The 18,320-nt window shown below is 27.7% G+C and overlaps 5 protein-coding genes across 5 annotated transcripts; 2 read left to right on the top strand and 3 right to left on the bottom strand.

The window, feature by feature from the left end:
• Positions 1 to 1,298: 1,298 nt before the first annotated feature.
• LOC128951217 (putative carbonic anhydrase 5) lies at positions 1,299 to 9,338 on the bottom strand. The gene is made up of 4 exons (XM_054296466.1): positions 9,302 to 9,338; positions 8,823 to 8,989; positions 8,384 to 8,737; positions 1,299 to 1,337 (listed from the first exon to the last, which is right to left on the bottom strand). The coding sequence occupies exons 1-4, from the start codon at positions 9,336 to 9,338 to the stop codon at positions 1,299 to 1,301; spliced, it is 597 nt and encodes a 198-aa protein (XP_054152441.1).
• LOC128951764 (uncharacterized) lies at positions 4,869 to 7,875 on the top strand. Its single transcript, XM_054297034.1, has 5 exons — positions 4,869 to 5,178; positions 5,243 to 6,171; positions 6,273 to 6,837; positions 6,916 to 7,328; positions 7,544 to 7,875. Exons 1-5 carry the CDS (start codon positions 4,962 to 4,964, stop codon positions 7,562 to 7,564), a joined length of 2,145 nt encoding a protein of 714 aa, XP_054153009.1. The 5' UTR covers positions 4,869 to 4,961; the 3' UTR covers positions 7,565 to 7,875.
• A 567-nt stretch (positions 9,339 to 9,905) lies between the features above and the next one.
• Positions 9,906 to 11,656, bottom strand: LOC128952117 (zinc finger protein 717-like). The gene is made up of 3 exons (XM_054297453.1): positions 11,171 to 11,656; positions 10,998 to 11,103; positions 9,906 to 10,931 (listed from the first exon to the last, which is right to left on the bottom strand). Exons 1-3 carry the CDS (start codon positions 11,430 to 11,432, stop codon positions 10,007 to 10,009), a joined length of 1,293 nt encoding a protein of 430 aa, XP_054153428.1. The 5' UTR covers positions 11,433 to 11,656; the 3' UTR covers positions 9,906 to 10,006.
• LOC128951218 (glycine receptor subunit alphaZ1-like) lies at positions 11,512 to 15,094 on the top strand. Its single transcript, XM_054296467.1, has 10 exons — positions 11,512 to 11,537; positions 13,027 to 13,121; positions 13,188 to 13,247; positions 13,382 to 13,392; positions 13,465 to 13,723; positions 13,790 to 13,900; positions 13,989 to 14,114; positions 14,200 to 14,429; positions 14,497 to 14,682; positions 14,801 to 15,094. Exons 1-10 carry the CDS (start codon positions 11,512 to 11,514, stop codon positions 15,092 to 15,094), a joined length of 1,398 nt encoding a protein of 465 aa, XP_054152442.1.
• A 1,453-nt stretch (positions 15,095 to 16,547) lies between these two features.
• Positions 16,548 to 17,516, bottom strand: LOC128951219 (1,5-anhydro-D-fructose reductase-like). The gene has a single exon (XM_054296468.1). It carries the CDS (start codon positions 17,514 to 17,516, stop codon positions 16,548 to 16,550), a length of 969 nt encoding a protein of 322 aa, XP_054152443.1.
• Between the last annotated feature and the right edge of the window lie 804 nt (positions 17,517 to 18,320).

Genomic DNA, 18,320 nt, shown 5'->3' on the forward strand with positions numbered 1-18,320 from the left:
GATATTGATAACAAAATTTTATATTTTATACTGTATTTAATACAAGAAATATTTGTTGAATTATAATAAGCAATACTTTTTAATCAAAAATACATAAAAACTTATTTTTTAAATGTTTTGTTTCAATTATTGGGGATTATATAGTATAGCTCCCACTTGTTGTTCACGAGTTTATTATTTAATTATATATTTTAATTCTAATATTATTGTCGCGTGAATTACAATTAATTTTTATAGATAAATAAAAGTTTATTATTTTGTTAATTGATCTCAATTGAAACTCAAATGTGGCAAAAAATCATTATTATTTAATGATTTATTGTTAACTTAACCTAACGTATTAGTGTTTGCTCCGTTACCTAACCTGGTGTTCGATCCGCAACCTTAACCTAATTATAATGGTATTACACAAATGTTAACTTAACCTAACCTAATGTATTAGTGTTCGCTCCGTTACCTAACCTGGTGTTCGATCCGCAACCTTAACCTAATTATAATGGTATTACACAAATGTTAACTTAACCTAACCTAATGTATTAGTGTTCGCTCCGTTACCTAACCTGGTGTTCGATCCGCAACCTTAACCTAATTATAATGGTATTACACAAATGTTAACTTAACCTAACCTAATGTATTAGTGTTCGCTCCGTTACCTAACCTGGTGTTCGATCCGCAACCTTAACCTAATTATAATGGTATTACACAAATGTTAACTTAACCTAACCTAATGTATTAGTGTTCGCTCCGTTACCTAACCTGGTGTTCGATCCGCAACCTTAACCTAATTATAATGGTATTACACAAATGTTAACTTAACCTAACCTAATGTATTAGTGTTCGCTCCGTTACCTAACATGGTGTTCGCCTTGAAACCTAACCTATTTTTTAATGATATTACTATTTTATACAGTATTTCTTCATTTATTATATAAAAAATTATAAATTTAATTATAAATTAAAAATTAATTATTAATACATATTATTATTTTTTACTTATTTGTTATATAAACATATTTATTTATACCGATATTAAATAAAACAATTAGAACACGCGAGACTATAAACTTTTTAATTAAATATATTAAATATTAATGTCGTTACAACAAGTGGGAGCTATACTATATAACAACCCAATTATTGTTGAGTAAAATATAATTTACTAATAATACATATATTTATATGATATCGTATATCACAGGCATATCATATTATATTGTGTTGAACTGCGGTTTGATGTTTGATACACAACTTAGAGGAATAGGAGAGCACCGGTTGTTATGCGTGGGTCGGTATGAGACCTACAACCGATTATCAACCAATTGCTTATAGATTATCACCTGAAGGGTCGGTGTGAGACCTATCGGATGATAAAAGGGTTGATCACTTGCAGTAGTGGTGGCCAAGCGTAAAGCTAGAGCTGATCCCAATCTGGATGTCTGTCCTATCTCTTGATATCACGCGATACGGAACGGTAGGTTAGAGTTGATGGACAACCGGGTTGTATGTATGTCTTGAATGATGTGTACAACCGGTTGGACTCTTTAGATGATAGTTACAATAATGATAACAGCGATGGCTATGAATGGTATGATTAACACAAGTATAAGATAATTATAACAATTTATTGATTAGTTTAAGACAATTGAGGATACAATGGATTGTATGGTTAAAATGGTGCTATCAGTGGAGCACATGTATGATGTGAGTACAGTATGGTATGAGAGTCAGGTATGACTGTTGTGTATGACGGCTGGCACTGTACTAAAGTAGGTGTAAGTAATACACTTGTTGAGAAACTCATATTTTATATTTTATTTAGCCTTAATTTTAATGTTTATCTTTTGTATTATTTTATTGATACCTATTTTTGTGCATTTAATCCCTTATTTTTAATTCATTTATTGATTTGATCGCTCTATACCTACCTTTTCCTATGAATGATCGATCAATGACACCAATAACTGGCGCCAAGTGATCGATCAATACAACTGTCCTTATATTCAAACAAACCAATAGCCGTACACCAAATACCTATACATTCCTCTCTTATAAATACCAGTACTGACACACCAGACAGGCAGTGCAATCCTAAACACCATTACTATCAGTCATTATACTGTACACACCATTGCATTCACATACATGTGCTCTTAAATTATACTACTTTTATAACCATTGTTTTAACTACTATTTTAATTGTCTTAAGTATAATAAAGTATTGTAACTAAACTGTGTCTAAGTTATTGTCTGCACCTAATCACTGGATCCATCATCACATCCACACTATCATTCATCTCAAGCATTGTTTGATCGATTACCACTTCAAGTCTACCATTTCGCTGGCCATCCATACAAGTTATCGAAGTTATCAATAGTACTAACGGATCGATCCCTGGCCTACACTCCGGTCACCACTACTGCAGATCTGTACATCATTTTGATTGACACATAAAGTGCCTTTCAAGTGATCACTAAATCAATTGAGAAGTCTTTGACCGATCAATTGATACCGTTGTGGGAATTGAGGGAAACTATCTGTTATTGGTCTCATACCGACCCACGCTAGACAACTGATCCATAAGTTTAACTTACTAACCACAACACACTATTTATAGTTTTATGAGAGAGAACTGGTAGGTGTAGGGATAGGTTAGCTATCATTGGATAGTTTGAATATTGGAACCGTTGAACGGGTAGTTTGGTGTCAGTGGTTTGAGATCAACAAACGGTTAGTATAGGGAACGGTAAGTATTAGGGATATTGTGTGAAATCAATACTAGGAATTGAGCACAAAATAGGATACAAAATAAATATATACAAAATTACTGAGAATTTAAATACAAAAATACTTTATAACTAAATTAGCTTAAGATAATGTAGTATACGTTACAATTGATTATGAAATAGTGATCACATGGGTTGGAAAAATACAAGGTTTTCAGTTTTGGATTTGTAAAATACAATGTATTTTACAATTATAGAAAAATTACATTAATAATTATAAAATATTACAAATTACATAATTTTAATATCATTATTAGAATAGTTGTTTTCTAAAACTAATAAAAATTAATATTAATTATTTTATTAATATATTTCATTACCAGAATTAAATTGAAGTTATTTTCAAATTTTTTCAAAATAATTATTATTACAAAACTTGTGTTTGTTTGTGAATTTTAGTATTTTTGTTATTAAGTGGCGCTAAAATTTGTTTGTAATCCAAAATTGTCATATAGTTTACATTGTATTATACATACACTTTGTCTTTGCCAACAACTGATGATCAGTGATGACAGTCTGTATGACAAATGTAAATGTTGTTCACTAAAGGGATTTAATGATAAACTTATCATTTGTTATATTTGCACAAACTTTGTATACAATTAGCATACAGTATAGTATACTACAGAATATTTGAATACTACTGTATAGTATACTTAGTATACGATAATCACTGATAACTAAACTAATAATAATAATAATATTTTGCTGTACTTTGGCTTATAATTTATAAGTAATAAGTTATAAATATTGTTATTATAAATGATATTTTGTTTTGAATAACATATTCATTGTAAAGTAATTCAATTTTAACAATAATTATTATTCAACAAAAAAACAATTTGGATAAATTTGTGACATTTGTACAATTATTACAAAAAAATTATATTAATATAAAATGTATATTATTTAGTAAAATGATCAATGTACTTTATATTAATTTTTATAATTACGGTTACTATAATAAATGTTGATATACAGTATGTAAACGTATAAATTGGACAGTAATACCTTGGTGCAACAACTTTATCCAATAGATGTCTATCTAATGCAAGTCTATGCAAATACAATGATATCATAGTATTGTCTAAATGCATATGTAGTCTATGAATAGCATAAAAACACATATTTTCAACTATTATTTTTTTAATCAAATCTAATATTATAATTGAAATTTTTTATTTATATTTTATTTATTTATAGTAATAACACTTTTTAAATAAAAAATTTCAATTATAATATTAGATTTGATTAAAAAAATAATAGTTGAAAATATGTGTTTTTATGCTATTCATAGACTACATATGCATTTAGACAATACTATGATATCATTGTATTTGCATAGACTTGCATTAGATAGACATCTATTGGATAAAGTTGTTGCACCAAGGTATTACTGTCCAATTTATACGTTTACATACTGTAGTAAACAATTTTGCATTTATTGAATGGTCCCTAGAATTGTATTAAATATCATAAACTTTTCAATGCATTTGTCAATACTATACAGTAATTAGGGTTAGATTGAGATTCCCAGGGAGGGAAGTTCCCAAATAAAATCCCTCCAATTTTCCCGGAAAATATGGAAAATATATTATATTCCCTCCCTTGATCGTTAGAAAGGGAATATATAATTTGTCATGCATTAAAAAATACCTAATCTCAATGACTATGTGCTTCAATTGGGACCAGTATGTTAGTAATAACTCAATCAAAATATGATTCAAATATTATTAAATATTTAGTAAAAACATTAAATACATTTTGTAGACATTTACTATACAAACGTGTTTTTAATTAAACATTATGTAAAGTGAGTTAGGGTACGATAGGTGGTACCACAAGGAAATGTCTTCCCAGGGAATTCCCAGGGAACAGGGAATATAAGGAACTTATGGAAAATAAGACGAGGGATGGAATCTGATCTAACCCTAACAGTAATAGAGTATTAATAGAATATTTAAAACTAAATTTAAAACTATTTTTACTGTAATTATCGAAAAGTTTTGTTTTTGTTATCATATATTAAATGTTAAATAATATTAATATTATATTAAATAAGTAAACATTTATTTTTTGGGATTAAAAAAATTGATGTAATGTGTTGTCACAGTTGACTACAAACATGTGGTCTTATTATTATTAATACAAACTTGTATTAACACAACACAACACCAATGGATAACATTGAGACCATCGATGAAGACGACTGCGACGGTAATAAAACACTTGATAACCAGTTTTATGAATGTCTAGTCATCGATGGCCACAACAAACGGTTTGTCTGTAAATATGAAAACTGTGAACAAACAGAAATTGATGAATCAGTTATGATTAATCATCTAAGTCTACATTTGGTCCAAGATTTGGTTGATAATGACAATGATATCAATGGTATGCAAAACATTTATAGCAATTTTGTTACGGTTTTACTAATAATTTATGTTTTGTTTTTTAGACATTCAATGTCAGGAAGAAGAAGAAAAACAAATTGATTTTCGAGTTGTTATCGATTTGTCAGAAGAATCCAATAATTCTAATGATTGCGAAAATACCGACAATTTATTACCTAAAGTCGATATAAACTCATTGAATAACGGTTGGGAACAATGGATTCAAAGGAAACAAATTGATAGCAAAGACATACATTTCTGCAATTGGAGTGACTGTCACTTCGAGACTGATCTGAGAATCAAATTGAAACGACATATTATGAATAAGCATTTGAATGACAAGACTGACACAAATATTCAGAAAACAGATAGTATTTGTCATCAAATATTCAATCATAACGAGTCAGTCGTTAAGTTTGAATGCAATTCAGAAATTTCAAGAAATACAGCAAAGTATGAGAAAAGTAAAACTGCAGCGAAAGATATGAATAAATTGAATGATATGCCAATTGAAATGAAAAATAACGATAATTCAAAGTTTGAGTCATTTGTAAGCAATTTGATTGATGTCAGTGTCGGCCAAAACGGTCGGTTAAGTCTCAAAGGTATGGCAAGTGTTAAGAAATTGAAGGATCACATTGACTGCAAAGTAGTGGATGGCGTCAAATGGTATTACTGTCGTTACAATGATAAGTGTAACTATCGGTCTAAACGCGGACAAGCACTTTGTATTCATATCCATACGGCTCATATTGGCGTCTATCTCAAGTGCTTTCAAACCAATTGCGGTAAAATTTTCCGCACGGCTACCTCATGGCGTGAACACCAGAAATGTCATGTCTGCAACTTTGGATGCAAAGGAGTTACTGGTGTTTGTAGTAATAGAAATATTAACAAATATCGAGAAAAGGTGGTCACAGACACAAACATAAAGGCCTATCGATGCAAATGGTCCGACTGTAACACTACAACAGTCCATTCATCGGGTATTCGGGTAATTGTATAGTTATATAACATTTAATTGATTAAAAATTTACATTATATGCAATAATTTAGTGATTACCGGTAATTAATTTGATTTGTTATTTATTTCAGAGACATATTCATAACACACATATCTGTCCCTATTATAATAGCGATGTTTGGAAAGACAAGTTTAATGAATCTCTACAGAGTTGTGATGATAACAACAATAACATATCCAACGATTATATTATTAAACCAAAACAACAACAAAAACAATACTTATGTCACAATAATGGGTGTAAATTGTCTTTTTATAATGAAGTTGAACTCAGAAGACACGAAAAATTGTTTTGTGAGTTAAGAAAATTCTCCCAAAAATCTGCAATTAATAATAAAAGAGGTTTTACTAAAAACAAAAATAACAAGAATAATGAAGGGTATGGTAACTATAAATCGATTGTTAAAACAAATAAAAACAGTTTAAATATAGTCAAACAAAAGCAAAAATTGTCTAAAAATGTTACTAAAAATGAATCTAAGATAACGAAATCTTTAAACAATATCAATGATTGTCAAACTAGTAAAACACAAGTAAATGACATAACAACTAATTATCATCAAATTAATCAGTTAATTAATAACAAAGATATTGATCCCAAATGCCAGAAATATGTGGATATTAGTATATTTAATGGTAAACTCTAAATATGTATATATTTTTAATTATCATTTAATTAATTTTAAATGTTTTTTAATTTTATGACTTTTAAAGGAGACGATTATTTTTTATGTAAATACTATGACTGCAAGTTTTCAACAAAAATTGTTTCCAAAATTAATGAACATATTATTCGTCTTCATTTGGGATTAAATCGTATTCCCAATAATGAGATGAATCTCCGACTTAGAAAACAAGCGAATAACATGACACCTGAAGAATCTTCAAATCAATTGGATCTGAGCTGTGGTCACACAAGTGATAACAATAGGAAGTCATTTAACTTTAAAAGCCTAACCATTCCATTGAAGAGAATCCATTCATTACACGAAAATAAAAACGATTATAAAGTAAAGAGACAAAAGATTTGTAATAAAAATAATCCAATAAACAAACCACAAGAGACAGTAAATAGAGAATTGAGGTCAAAGATCAAGAGGACAGCCGATAAATTAAAGAAAGTGTCGGTAAGTGATGTCAATAAAGATGAGTCCACTTTGATTAAGATTACTGATAATAGTCATAATCATAACAAATGTGAAGATATGTTATCACAAGAGAATGATAACATAAATAATGATAAAAATGTCAAAACAATAAGCAATGATTTCATAAAAAATAATTATGAGATTAAATTAGTGGATTCATTGTCAAACTTTTTCTGTAAATACGATATCAAAAGATGTCGATACTATGGATTTGATTTACAAGAGATTGAGGAACATATTCGTGACAAACATTTAGCGTTTTGCTGCGATATCAACAACTGTACCAAAGAATTCAAGAATCAAAATCTGTTGGATGTCCACAAACGTAATCATAAGTGCGGTTTCGGTATTAAAGGCATGAAACCGACGGGTGTTTGTGCTCTCAATAATATTCGCAAATTTAGAGAAGAAAAAGTGTTTAACAATCAACTACTTTATTCGTGTCTTTGGAAACACTGTTCTTATATTACTGAAGACAAAAACATGTGTTTAATGCATGTCCACAATCGACATATTTGTCTCAATAGACCTAAACATTAGAAACAATTTCTTTTAAAAAGTCATAAAATTTAATAAAAATCTCATATTTTTTATAAAATTCTAATAATTGTAAAAATGACTTATATTTTTATACTATATTATTATCATTTATTTTTGTTTTATATATTTTTTTGAATTTACATCTTAAGTGAAGTTATTTAGAATAAAAACAATAAGTAAAAAGAAATCACTTTTACTTAATTACTTTAATAATATATATATAAATATTTCCTTCATTTACTAATTTTTATTCCCGGAATTTATTACTTTTGTATTATTAGTTACAAATGGATTTGAAACCCAAACAATACGATCATTAATAGACTGTTGTTGTCTGATATTATTTGTTAATCTCATTGCACTTTTAGTGTTTGACTGTCCAAAAATGTGTCGAAATTGATCCAACTTTGATGATAACAATGCAAAACAATAAAATAAAGTTTTGTTAGCATTATATTATTTATTGGTCGTTAACAACAATTATTATTTGTTACCTGCGATGAGCTAATATAGAGTGGATCAACAAATATGATGAACACAACGCTTTGACTACACGGCGGTGTTGTCAAAGAACCGGAGTATCGGTAAAACAAGTTCTTGTTTTTGGGTAATAAGTCTTTCAAACTGATGGGTAGATTAAGGTTGACATATGAATCAAATTTCTTTATGCGATACAACTCTTTAGTTATCGGTGTAATCACTTGATTGTTGATATCATTGACTTCAATGAATCCAAAATCTGTGATGACTTTTGTCTCAATAAAAATAGTGATTACAACCAAACCATCAGTTTTATTGATAGCGTTACTTATATTACCGTATAATTCATTGTAATGAACCAAATGAACCTTTTTTAGTGAAAATAAAAAATATTTTTATTAATACTATACCTTAATATAGCAATCAATTATAATAATGAAATATTGTCATCACCTCAGCTGATCTAAAAACACCATTTATTGAATGCTCTGAACCATTAAAATCATTGTTTCCCCAATGAAAATGAAACGAATCCAGAATATACTTCTTGTAGTCGACAGCTCTACCAGTAATGTATGGCATTCTCTCCTTCTTATGATTTGACGATAAAAATACACGAACTTTGAGATTAAAATAAAATACAATTAATTGTGAATTTGGAAATAATGTATAAATTTATAATACCTGTGTGTCCATTATTTTCAACCCTATACCTATCAAACTGTATATCATATTTGTAAAATTTGATTTGTAAATTGTTATTAATTTTAACTTTAGTCGTATCTATATTTATTGGTGATCCATGTTTTCCGTGACATAATTTAAATTTTCTATTCCAGTGATCCTGATCTTAAAATTGCATATTTTTTTTAAAAAATTAGTTTTATTTATTAATTAAACAATTTTTAAAATCAATTTTCAAAATTTCTTACTTTCGTAACTCCATTCTTCATCCTTATTTTGAATCATTGAAAATATTATTATTATATGAATACTATAGATATAAATTAAATATTTTAATAAAATGTTTGCTAACATTTTGGAAAAAAATATTAAATTTGCTATTTTTAAAGAATAATTTTTATATTTATATATTAATTTCTAATAGTAAACGAAGAAATGAACTTTTAATTTGTTTAAATCATTTTTTTAGAAAGTTTTATATAATAAAAAAAGTTTATTGAATTATTAATAGAAAAACAGGTGATTCAATATTTTTTATCTATAATGTAATAAAATCTGTTATCAAAATGTTAATCTATTGATTCATAGTTAGTATTTTAATAATTTATCTCAATATTAATCTTTTATTTGTCCATAAAATATGCAAATTGTATAGAATTGTACTCATTTCATAAATAAATTTATTAATGCTATCAATAATTAATGGTAAAATAATTAAATAAAAACAATAAATTTTCTATAAACAATTTTATTTGCTTAACCTTTAAAAAAATTATTAAAAAATAAATGTATGTATAGATAAAGAATAACATTTTATAAAAAAAAAAACAAAACAGAAACAACATTTACTGTAGAATAATATGGTATAGGTTTTAAAAATAAATAGAAACAAAATTTGATTAAAAATATCAAAATAACAATTTGTCGATTTGTTTGTCAATTCAGATGTCAAATCAATGTTTGATGTTTTCAATAAATTTGTTAAATTTTGAAACACTTGTTATGAATTGCTGTTCGATAGCTATTATAAAATCATTGGTAATCTCTTGACATCTTTTTGTTAGACATTCTGTTAATTTATGACTTAAGTGTTGACTAATGTGTTCAATGATATCATTAGTGAATACAGAATTAAATTCACAGACAAAGCATTGAAAGATAAAGCGATTCTCTGAACGAAATAACTTCTTTGAGCTCTTTATTTCGATAAGTGATTCAATACTATCAACACACGTACCAAACAAAAGCTCAGACATCTCTTTCTGTATTTTGTTCGACAAATTCACTGACTTTTGATTTGAGTTTTCATTTAAAGACTGTTTTGACATTTGCATTGATTGGCAACATTTGAATGTCATGTCGAGTGGCGATTCATGTGGCAAATGATCGTTATTGTGGTTAGAACTCAATTGATGACAATTTTCAACTAAATTCTGATGATTTATCTCATTAACTAATGGCTTATTATTGCGTTTATTTTTGATGACATATTTGATCACTTCCTCAAAACCATAATCCGACAAATTGGTAGAAATATTCTCTTTGGATCGGATCTCTTGTTTCGACTTCGTTATAATCACCTTATTATTGGTCACCGGTTTAGGCTTTATATCTAATTTTATTTTCTTAATCATATCAATTGTTTTGGCAATTGGATGACTATTGGCATCGGTGACACTCAATGGTTTGGAACCAATCATTTCATTGTTGGAATGTCTGTCTTTGAGATGTTTATTGAGTAACCATTTGGTGACAAATCGTTTGGGGCATAGATTACAATCAAAGTGATACTCAAGTGTCGAATGACTCTTCAGATGGAGAGACAGTGCTTTGCGATTCGTATAACTCTTTATGCAATTATTTTGAGTGCATTTGAATCTGTATTTTAATGGTTAATAAAAATATTAGATTTAGGTTTAGACTATGTTTGCCATCAATTCGTACGGTTTGTCTTCCATATGTCGGATCACATGAACGCGTAGTTCACACTTCTGGTAGAATTGTTGGCCACAGTTGTTGAGCCAACACTTGTATGGCTTTTCATTGATATCTGAAGAAAACAATGGATCAATCAATCTATAGGTCGTACCACTCGTTTCATTTGACACCACACTTACGTCTTCGGATATGTCGGACAGCTATCGACGACTTGTTGGTCGAGAAATGACACGATTGGTCGTTACAGTGATAATAGTAGCGACCATTTTGAAAGACTTTATGAAAATGATTGCAATATTTGTCTATTGAATCCAAGTGTGGATACTTTTGGTCCAACTCTTTGTCCACCAAATGTTGGTATTGATGTATCACTTGTTTCTTTGGTCTTTTGGTCGAATCATTAGCCGATTTGTCATCCATTGAATCCATTTGTGTCTCCATTACATCCAAAAAATGTCTTCAAATGTCTTCACTTGTATTGAAATGATGTCAACATTTGATGAATCAATCAATTAATCGAATGATTGTATCGTTTGAAGAGTCAATGTATGACTCAGTGAGTGATTCAATGCACTAAAGGTATAGTCAATGAGTGTATGTATTGTAGAGTATATTGCAGTGAAAGCATCACTCAATTAGTCAGTAATTCTAATGAAATCTAAACCAAAGTTTAAACTTTAAATTATAAACTGATTATTGGTTTCTATTGATAACTGCAATCCGTTTACAACTCTAGAGTCTATTCATCACTCAATCACTCAATCAATGTATTAATTGTCATAATTTAGATATAAGTCATGTCTTTAATGTTTTTCAATAATATTTAAACAAATAAATACATCAATTATATTGAATAAATTTACAAAAATAAATGTATCATTTAATGTAATGTATAGACAGTTCAATACTATTTTATATTGAATAATAAAATGTTAATTTTAGGTAAATGTTAAGTTAATAACTTTTTTTGTATAGTATTTTATTGCTTTAAATCAATAATTGTTTTATAAAACTTTTATTACTTATAAAGAAAATAATTTAAATTTTTAATTTAATAATTAAAACAAAAATATTTTTGATAGTATTAACTATTTGTTAGAATATATCGTAAATAGTTTTAACATAATATAACAAATAGATAAAGATTTTAATGTTTTTGTTAAATATCTGTAAACTTTTATACTTAATATAACTAAACATTAGTTTTGTCTTATTTTGTATATTATATACTCTGTATTAATGATGTAAAACAAGATGTTTGTCATGTCTTAAACCAAGACGTCAAGTGATAGAGTAGACCAACACATGAAGTGACAAAACGGGATTTTGGCAAAAGTTATACCAATACTATGTTTAATATTTATATATCAATAGTTATAAAGTAGTTTAGTATAAAGTATAACATGAAATATTACACGGAATATTGAAAAATAAATTAGTATATATTGAATACATTAATTTATATATAGTATATATATATATATTATATATTATTAAAATCAAAAGCGTATGATTGAAAAAGCAATTATATGTTTAAATCACGCAAACAACTAATTATCCGACAATATTAATTTGTACTAATAATACCAACAAAAAAATAAAAACAATTTTAGGCAAATATACTTTATTAGACTTATAGGTGCTATTTTGCATTTGTTATAAATGCCAATAATAGTTGTTTCAAAAATCATTTAACAATACATTAAAACATACATATTTTGTTTACGAGTTTCTAAATTTTATATAATCAAGAAAATCAATAATTTAATAGAAAATAGTATACTTTGATATGTAAAAAATAATATACAATATTTCCTACAATTTCTAGAATTTAGATTATTGTTGATTATTGTAAGTTTAACTTTTACAATCATAGATTTTATTATATAAAAATATATATTTTTGAATAACATTTTGTTGTTATTAAAATAATGATATTATATATTTTTTATGTGAATCTTGTCTTATTAATAGTTGTTTCAATCATTTTGAATATAAATTATACTGAAAGTAATGAATGTGTAAACTATGATAGATTTGAAAGTGCATTGAAAAGTACTCTAAAGAGTTACAGTCAAAGCAAAGATAACTCGGAGGACAACAAAAATGGTATCAATGGTACCGAAGATGGTATTTATTTATTTTTAAAAACATAATCAGATAATTATAATTGAAATTCAATTAAATTAATAATAGTTCCCAAAACTGCTGAAGAGTTGAGTGTAGATAAGGAACAGATTAAAAGAATACCTATTTGTAAGTCATTGTAGACATTGATTTAGTCAGTGATATATACGGTATAATTAAATATAAGACATTTTTAATAGATGATGGAAAACCTTTAAATATAAATATGACTTTTTACATTGATGATATTAATTCAATATCAGATATTAATATGGTATGTAAATCCAAAATTATAAAAGACAATAGTTTTTTGAAAAATTATATAAATCTATACATTTATACAAAGGATTATAGGGTTGACTTCTATTATAAGCAACAATGGCTGGCAATGAAACCCGATTGTCAAATGTATAAGAATTCAATGATTGGTAGAAATATAAGTCTTGTAAATGTCAGTCAAAGTGATAAACTGATTATCAATAAGGAGTACTTCACGCTATTCTGGATTCCAGATATTATGATCTCAAATGCTAAAGAAGTCAAACAACAATCAGAACTCATTGAAACAATTCTTTTGCAAATACATTTTGTCGGCAATAATAATGGTTAGTATGAGTGGATCAGTTGAATATTACAATAATTATAATTAAATTGTATAAAAAATACAACAGAAGACTGTTATATGGAGTATTTGGGCCGATATTACTCGATAGTCTCGTGTCCGATGGACTTTCGTGACGTACCCATTGATCTCCAGAAGTGCTCCATTCAAATGAGGAGCTGTTTGTCTAATATTATCCATTTATTTAGTCAACTTTTTTTTATTTTTTATTAATATATATTTTAAAAATATTTGTTAAAAATAATTAGTTGCATTCAATGAGGACAGAATACAACTTAATTGGTCCCGAAATGTTGAATTCAATCCCGATCTTAGACTTCTTGAGCACGATTTTGAGATAACTCAAGAAAGAATAACTACCGAAATATTTAAAGGTTTTAACAAATAATTTAAACCTATTTTAATATAAAATGTATTAATTATTAAAATTTGATTATAATTTGATTATTATTTGATTAGAAACCTATTCGCTGTTAAAAATTAAAATAGAATTTCAGCGAAAAATAGCCAACAAATTAGTTGGAATATATACTCCAAGTTTTATCATTGTTTTGATCACATTTTGCACGTTTTGGTTGGGAATCACTGCTGTATCTGAAAGAGTTACCATTGGTATCACAGCTTTGTTAGCATTGGTCACACAGTTTAACGAAGTGCGACAATCACTGCCACCCACTTCTTACACAACGGTTCTCATTTAAATAACAAAGAGTTAAATATTTGTTAACTTTTATTTATGACCATTTCATTAAACAGGAAATTGATCACTGGATGATAATGTGTATTGTTATGGTGGCCGCACAGCTGGTCCAATGCACTATTGTTGACTTTGTCTATCATCGACAACAACATCAACTTAAGGTCAAGAAAACACAGATTGATGTTATCAATCGATTTAGGAAATCAGCGCAAAACAAACAAATCGGTGGCAAAGGACTAAAAGTTGATATTTCTAATATTGATAGTCATAATCATGATTATCATAATAATAATAATTCAAAAGAGGTTTTTAATTTTATTGAATTAAATAAATCATATCTTAATTAATAATATTTTTTAGGCTAAAAAATGGCTTAATTTAAAAGTTAATGCAAACCGAAAGCCAAACTCTTGGGACGATATGTTCAAAACTAAAGCAGCAGTTTATAAGCCGCCTAACAATGACAACAACAATAACTTGATTGTTAACAAATTATCCAAAATAATGGGTAAATTATTATCAGTACCGGTAGGACCTGATAAGTCTGAATACCTACCGATGCGCATCGATGCCGTTTCACGGATATTGTTTCCGATGACATTTGCAATTATTTGCATATTTTATTGGCCATTAATGTTGTCGAAAGCTTTTTAATTATATATTTTTTATTTAATTAAAATAAATAGATAACTTGTATATTATTATACTGTATAGTACAGTACAGTATAATATTTTCTTAATATTTATTGTTTTTGCTTTTCATTTGTTTTATACACTTTTATATACTTCAATAACTTTTTTTAGATTATTTTTATCTGCAAAACAATATTATATTCACAACTGATTGATATTGAGTTATAATTTTGATAAACTGTTGAATCGCGTGAAAAAAGTGTATCAAAAAAGTAAAGAATTAAGTGTTTGAAAAATATAACGTTTAAATCAATTGATTGGTTTCACACAATATATTTGGTGACAATTCTTTCTTCTACTTCAATAGTTTTGATTTAAGATTATTCACATCAATCACATATAGACTCATCCAAAGTATTTGTACTTTATTTTGCAAACTAATGCCATTCAATAGACAAAACAGAAGTGGATCCAAATCCAAAGGTGATGCCGATAACAGCAACAAGAAGTCGCAAATGCGGAGAAATTCAATGACCAATAGCTCCGACAACAGCAACAAGAAGTCGCAAATGCGGAGATTTTCAATGACCAATAGTTCCGACGAAAGCGACGGTCACAGTCAGGACCACAATATCCTGATGCTGGGACTCCGCAACTCCAAGACTCCCACCAAAGGTCGTGGTCAGGACACAGATGGAGAAGAAGACAATCTGTTTATGGCTTTATTTAAGAATTCAAAGGGTGAACCCAAGGGCTCGGCAAAGAGGAGGTCATCATTGGATGAATCGTTACTCAACAGTCGACAATCGAAATCTGCTCGAAGTGGACGACGAGCTATCACTGTTCAAGAAGAGTCTGATGATTATTGCACTGAAATTGTGGAACAGTTGAGACACAACAACAACTTATTGATCGATGAGCTAAAAGAGTCGCGCAAAGAACACAAACAGTTGAACGAAGAAAACAACAAACGAGTGGTCGATGCCATCAAAGAGATGCAGTCAGACCTGAAAAACACTTTATTGGAAGTATTGTCAAAATTGGTCAATAAATAGTCCATCTTTTGATTGGTTTGAATGCTTAGACAAAATTTTCTCAGTCATTGCTCTTCTCATTCATTTTCATATTTCATATCAAAATTTTAGTCTTTATTTTAGTGAAAAAACATCTGTTTATTAAACTTTTTACTATTACCTGTAATTGTATTTTATTTTCTAATATTCATTAAAAAATTATTTATTTATTATTTGGATTAATTTATATAAAAAATATTACCGGTAATATTTAAAATAATATTTATCGTATAATATTACAGATAATATCTTTTAATATAATTTGTATCATTTGTTTTATAATATATTTTATAAAATGGGCAAAAAATATATTTATAATTTATTTTACTATACAATATTACAATACAATACAACTCTAATTATAATATATTGCATAAATTAATATTAATATAAAATTATAATTAATAGGGTATATTAAACGGATAGTACTTATGTTTTTTGGCATAATCTACGACATTATATCTTAAATTTTTGTTTAGACTATCAATAGCTGTCATATCACTGTCACTAAGATTTAGATTAAATATTTCATAGTCTTCTGCAATATACTTCTTACTCGTGGCCTTCGGAATGACGACAATACCTCTCTGTGCCTGATATCTGATGAGTACCTGAGCGGCCGATACGTTGTGTTTATCGGCGATCTCTATTAGTTTGGTTTCATTCAACATTCTCCCGGTTCCCAATGGACTGTATGCTGTCAATACAATGTCATGTTTAGTACTGTAGTCCAGCAATTGTTTTTGATTAAGATATGGATGACATTCCACTTGATTGACCATAGGTTTGACTCGAGCCATACTTAGGATACGGTCGACCTGTTGGTGATTAAAGTTAGACAAACCAATTGATTTGGTAAATCCTTTGTCATAGACATCTTGCATCCCCTGCCAGGTCTCCACATAATCGACATCCGAGAAAAGCACATTTCCTTTATCATCAACGGGTGTCGTCATATTAGTACCTTCTTTGAGACCAAACGGAAAATGAACTAAAAATAGGTCGACATAATCGAGACCTAAGTTGTTTAAAGACTTCTTCATGCCCTCCATAACAAGCGGTCGACTGTGAAATGTGTGCCACAGTTTGGTTACAACAAATACATCTTCACGTTTCAACTTTCCTTCGCTGAACACCTTCTTAAGAGCCCTTCCAATGTCTTTCTCATTATCGTAGAGATAGGCGGTGTCAATGTGTCTGAAACCGACATCTAATGCATTCAATACAGATTCATAGATGACATCTCCTGTTGCCTGATATGTTCCCAGACCTACGATCGGCATTTTCTGGCCATTACTTAGAGTAATGGTTGTGGGAAGTGATTCACTTAATGTTAAAACAGTACATACTATCAAAAGTTTGCTAAACATTTTGTTTAAAATTATTTTTAATATTCAACTTATAATAGTTGTATAACTGTTATATTTTTTTCAGTTTTTATACCTTGACTTAAATACATTTAATAATTTACTTAACAATTAATTATTTGAAACTTTAGATATACTGTATACTATACAGTGTATAGTACTTATCATTTAGTGAAAGTATTTGATAAAGTATTGTTAAGTTATAATACTTTGAGTTAAATATAATCTATATATTTAATATTGTAGATTTTATAAACTATACTAAATAAAATATATTAACTTTTATAAAAATAAATGTTCTTAACTAATATCATTAAATATTTATAATTAATATTAATTTTTATATTATTGTTTGTACCTATTTATAAAGTACTGATTTAAATTGTTTGTTTTTGATAAGTTAATATTTTATTTAATAAAATTGATCTGTATTATTCAATAAAAAATTAACAATATAAACAAGTAATAATAATATTTTTTTCTAAAAATAAAATTATATAATAAAGTATAATATTTAAATATTAGGATTACAAAACTATTTAAAAATTACAACCATTAAAAATTAAGACTTCATAATTTATTTATTAAAATAACAAAATCTCATCTAAACTTTTAGTAAATGCAATATCAATATCAATACAATAATAATAACAATTTAAACTTAGATTTTATAAATAATATTATACAAAACTTATAATAATTTATAGTACAGTATTAGAAATTTATGCAAATGTGAAATTATTTTATACATTTTGAAAAATTCAAATTTTATAAAATCTAAGTTCAAATTGTTAATACTATTGTAAG

Source organism: Oppia nitens, unplaced genomic scaffold (genome assembly GCF_028296485.1).
Source record: "Oppia nitens isolate AA-2021 unplaced genomic scaffold, nextdenovo-longstitch-racon4-pilon3 scaffold1_pilon_pilon_pilon, whole genome shotgun sequence".
NCBI classification, from domain to species: domain Eukaryota; kingdom Metazoa; phylum Arthropoda; class Arachnida; order Sarcoptiformes; family Oppiidae; genus Oppia; species Oppia nitens.

Bases quoted from the DNA above. Each gene is read 5' to 3' on its own strand.
- LOC128951764 (XM_054297034.1), top strand. From the start codon at position 4,962: ATGGATAACATTGAGACCATCGATGAAGACGACTGCGACGGTAATAAA. The intron at 5,179-5,242 runs GTATGCAAAACA...TTTGTTTTTTAG, and splicing joins TAATGACAATGATATCAATG to ACATTCAATGTCAGGAAGAA. The intron at 7,329-7,543 runs GTAAGTGATGTC...CGATATCAAAAG, and splicing joins ATAAATTAAAGAAAGTGTCG to ATGTCGATACTATGGATTTG.
- LOC128951217 (XM_054296466.1), bottom strand. From the start codon at position 9,338: ATGATTCAAAATAAGGATGAAGAATGGAGTTACGAAA. The intron at 8,990-9,301 runs GTAAGAAATTTT...TTAATCTCAAAG, and splicing joins TGAAGAATGGAGTTACGAAA to TTCGTGTATTTTTATCGTCA. The intron at 1,338-8,383 runs GTAACAAATAAT...CCGACCCTTCAG, and splicing joins TCTATATTAGCTCATCGCAG to GTGATAATCTATAAGCAATT.
- LOC128952117 (XM_054297453.1), bottom strand. From the start codon at position 11,432: ATGGAGACACAAATGGATTCAATGGATGACAAATCGGCTAATGATTCG. The intron at 11,104-11,170 runs GTAAGTGTGGTG...TGTTTTCTTCAG, and splicing joins TGTCCGACATATCCGAAGAC to ATATCAATGAAAAGCCATAC. The intron at 10,932-10,997 runs GTACGAATTGAT...ATTAAAATACAG, and splicing joins CGACATATGGAAGACAAACC to ATTCAAATGCACTCAAAATA.
- LOC128951218 (XM_054296467.1), top strand. From the start codon at position 11,512: ATGATTGTATCGTTTGAAGAGTCAAT. The intron at 13,122-13,187 runs GTATTTATTTAT...AATTAATAATAG, and splicing joins TATCAATGGTACCGAAGATG to TTCCCAAAACTGCTGAAGAG. The intron at 13,724-13,789 runs GTTAGTATGAGT...AAAATACAACAG, and splicing joins TTTTGTCGGCAATAATAATG to AAGACTGTTATATGGAGTAT.
- LOC128951219 (XM_054296468.1), bottom strand. From the start codon at position 17,516: ATGTTTAGCAAACTTTTGATAGTATGTACTGTTTTAACATTAAGTGAA.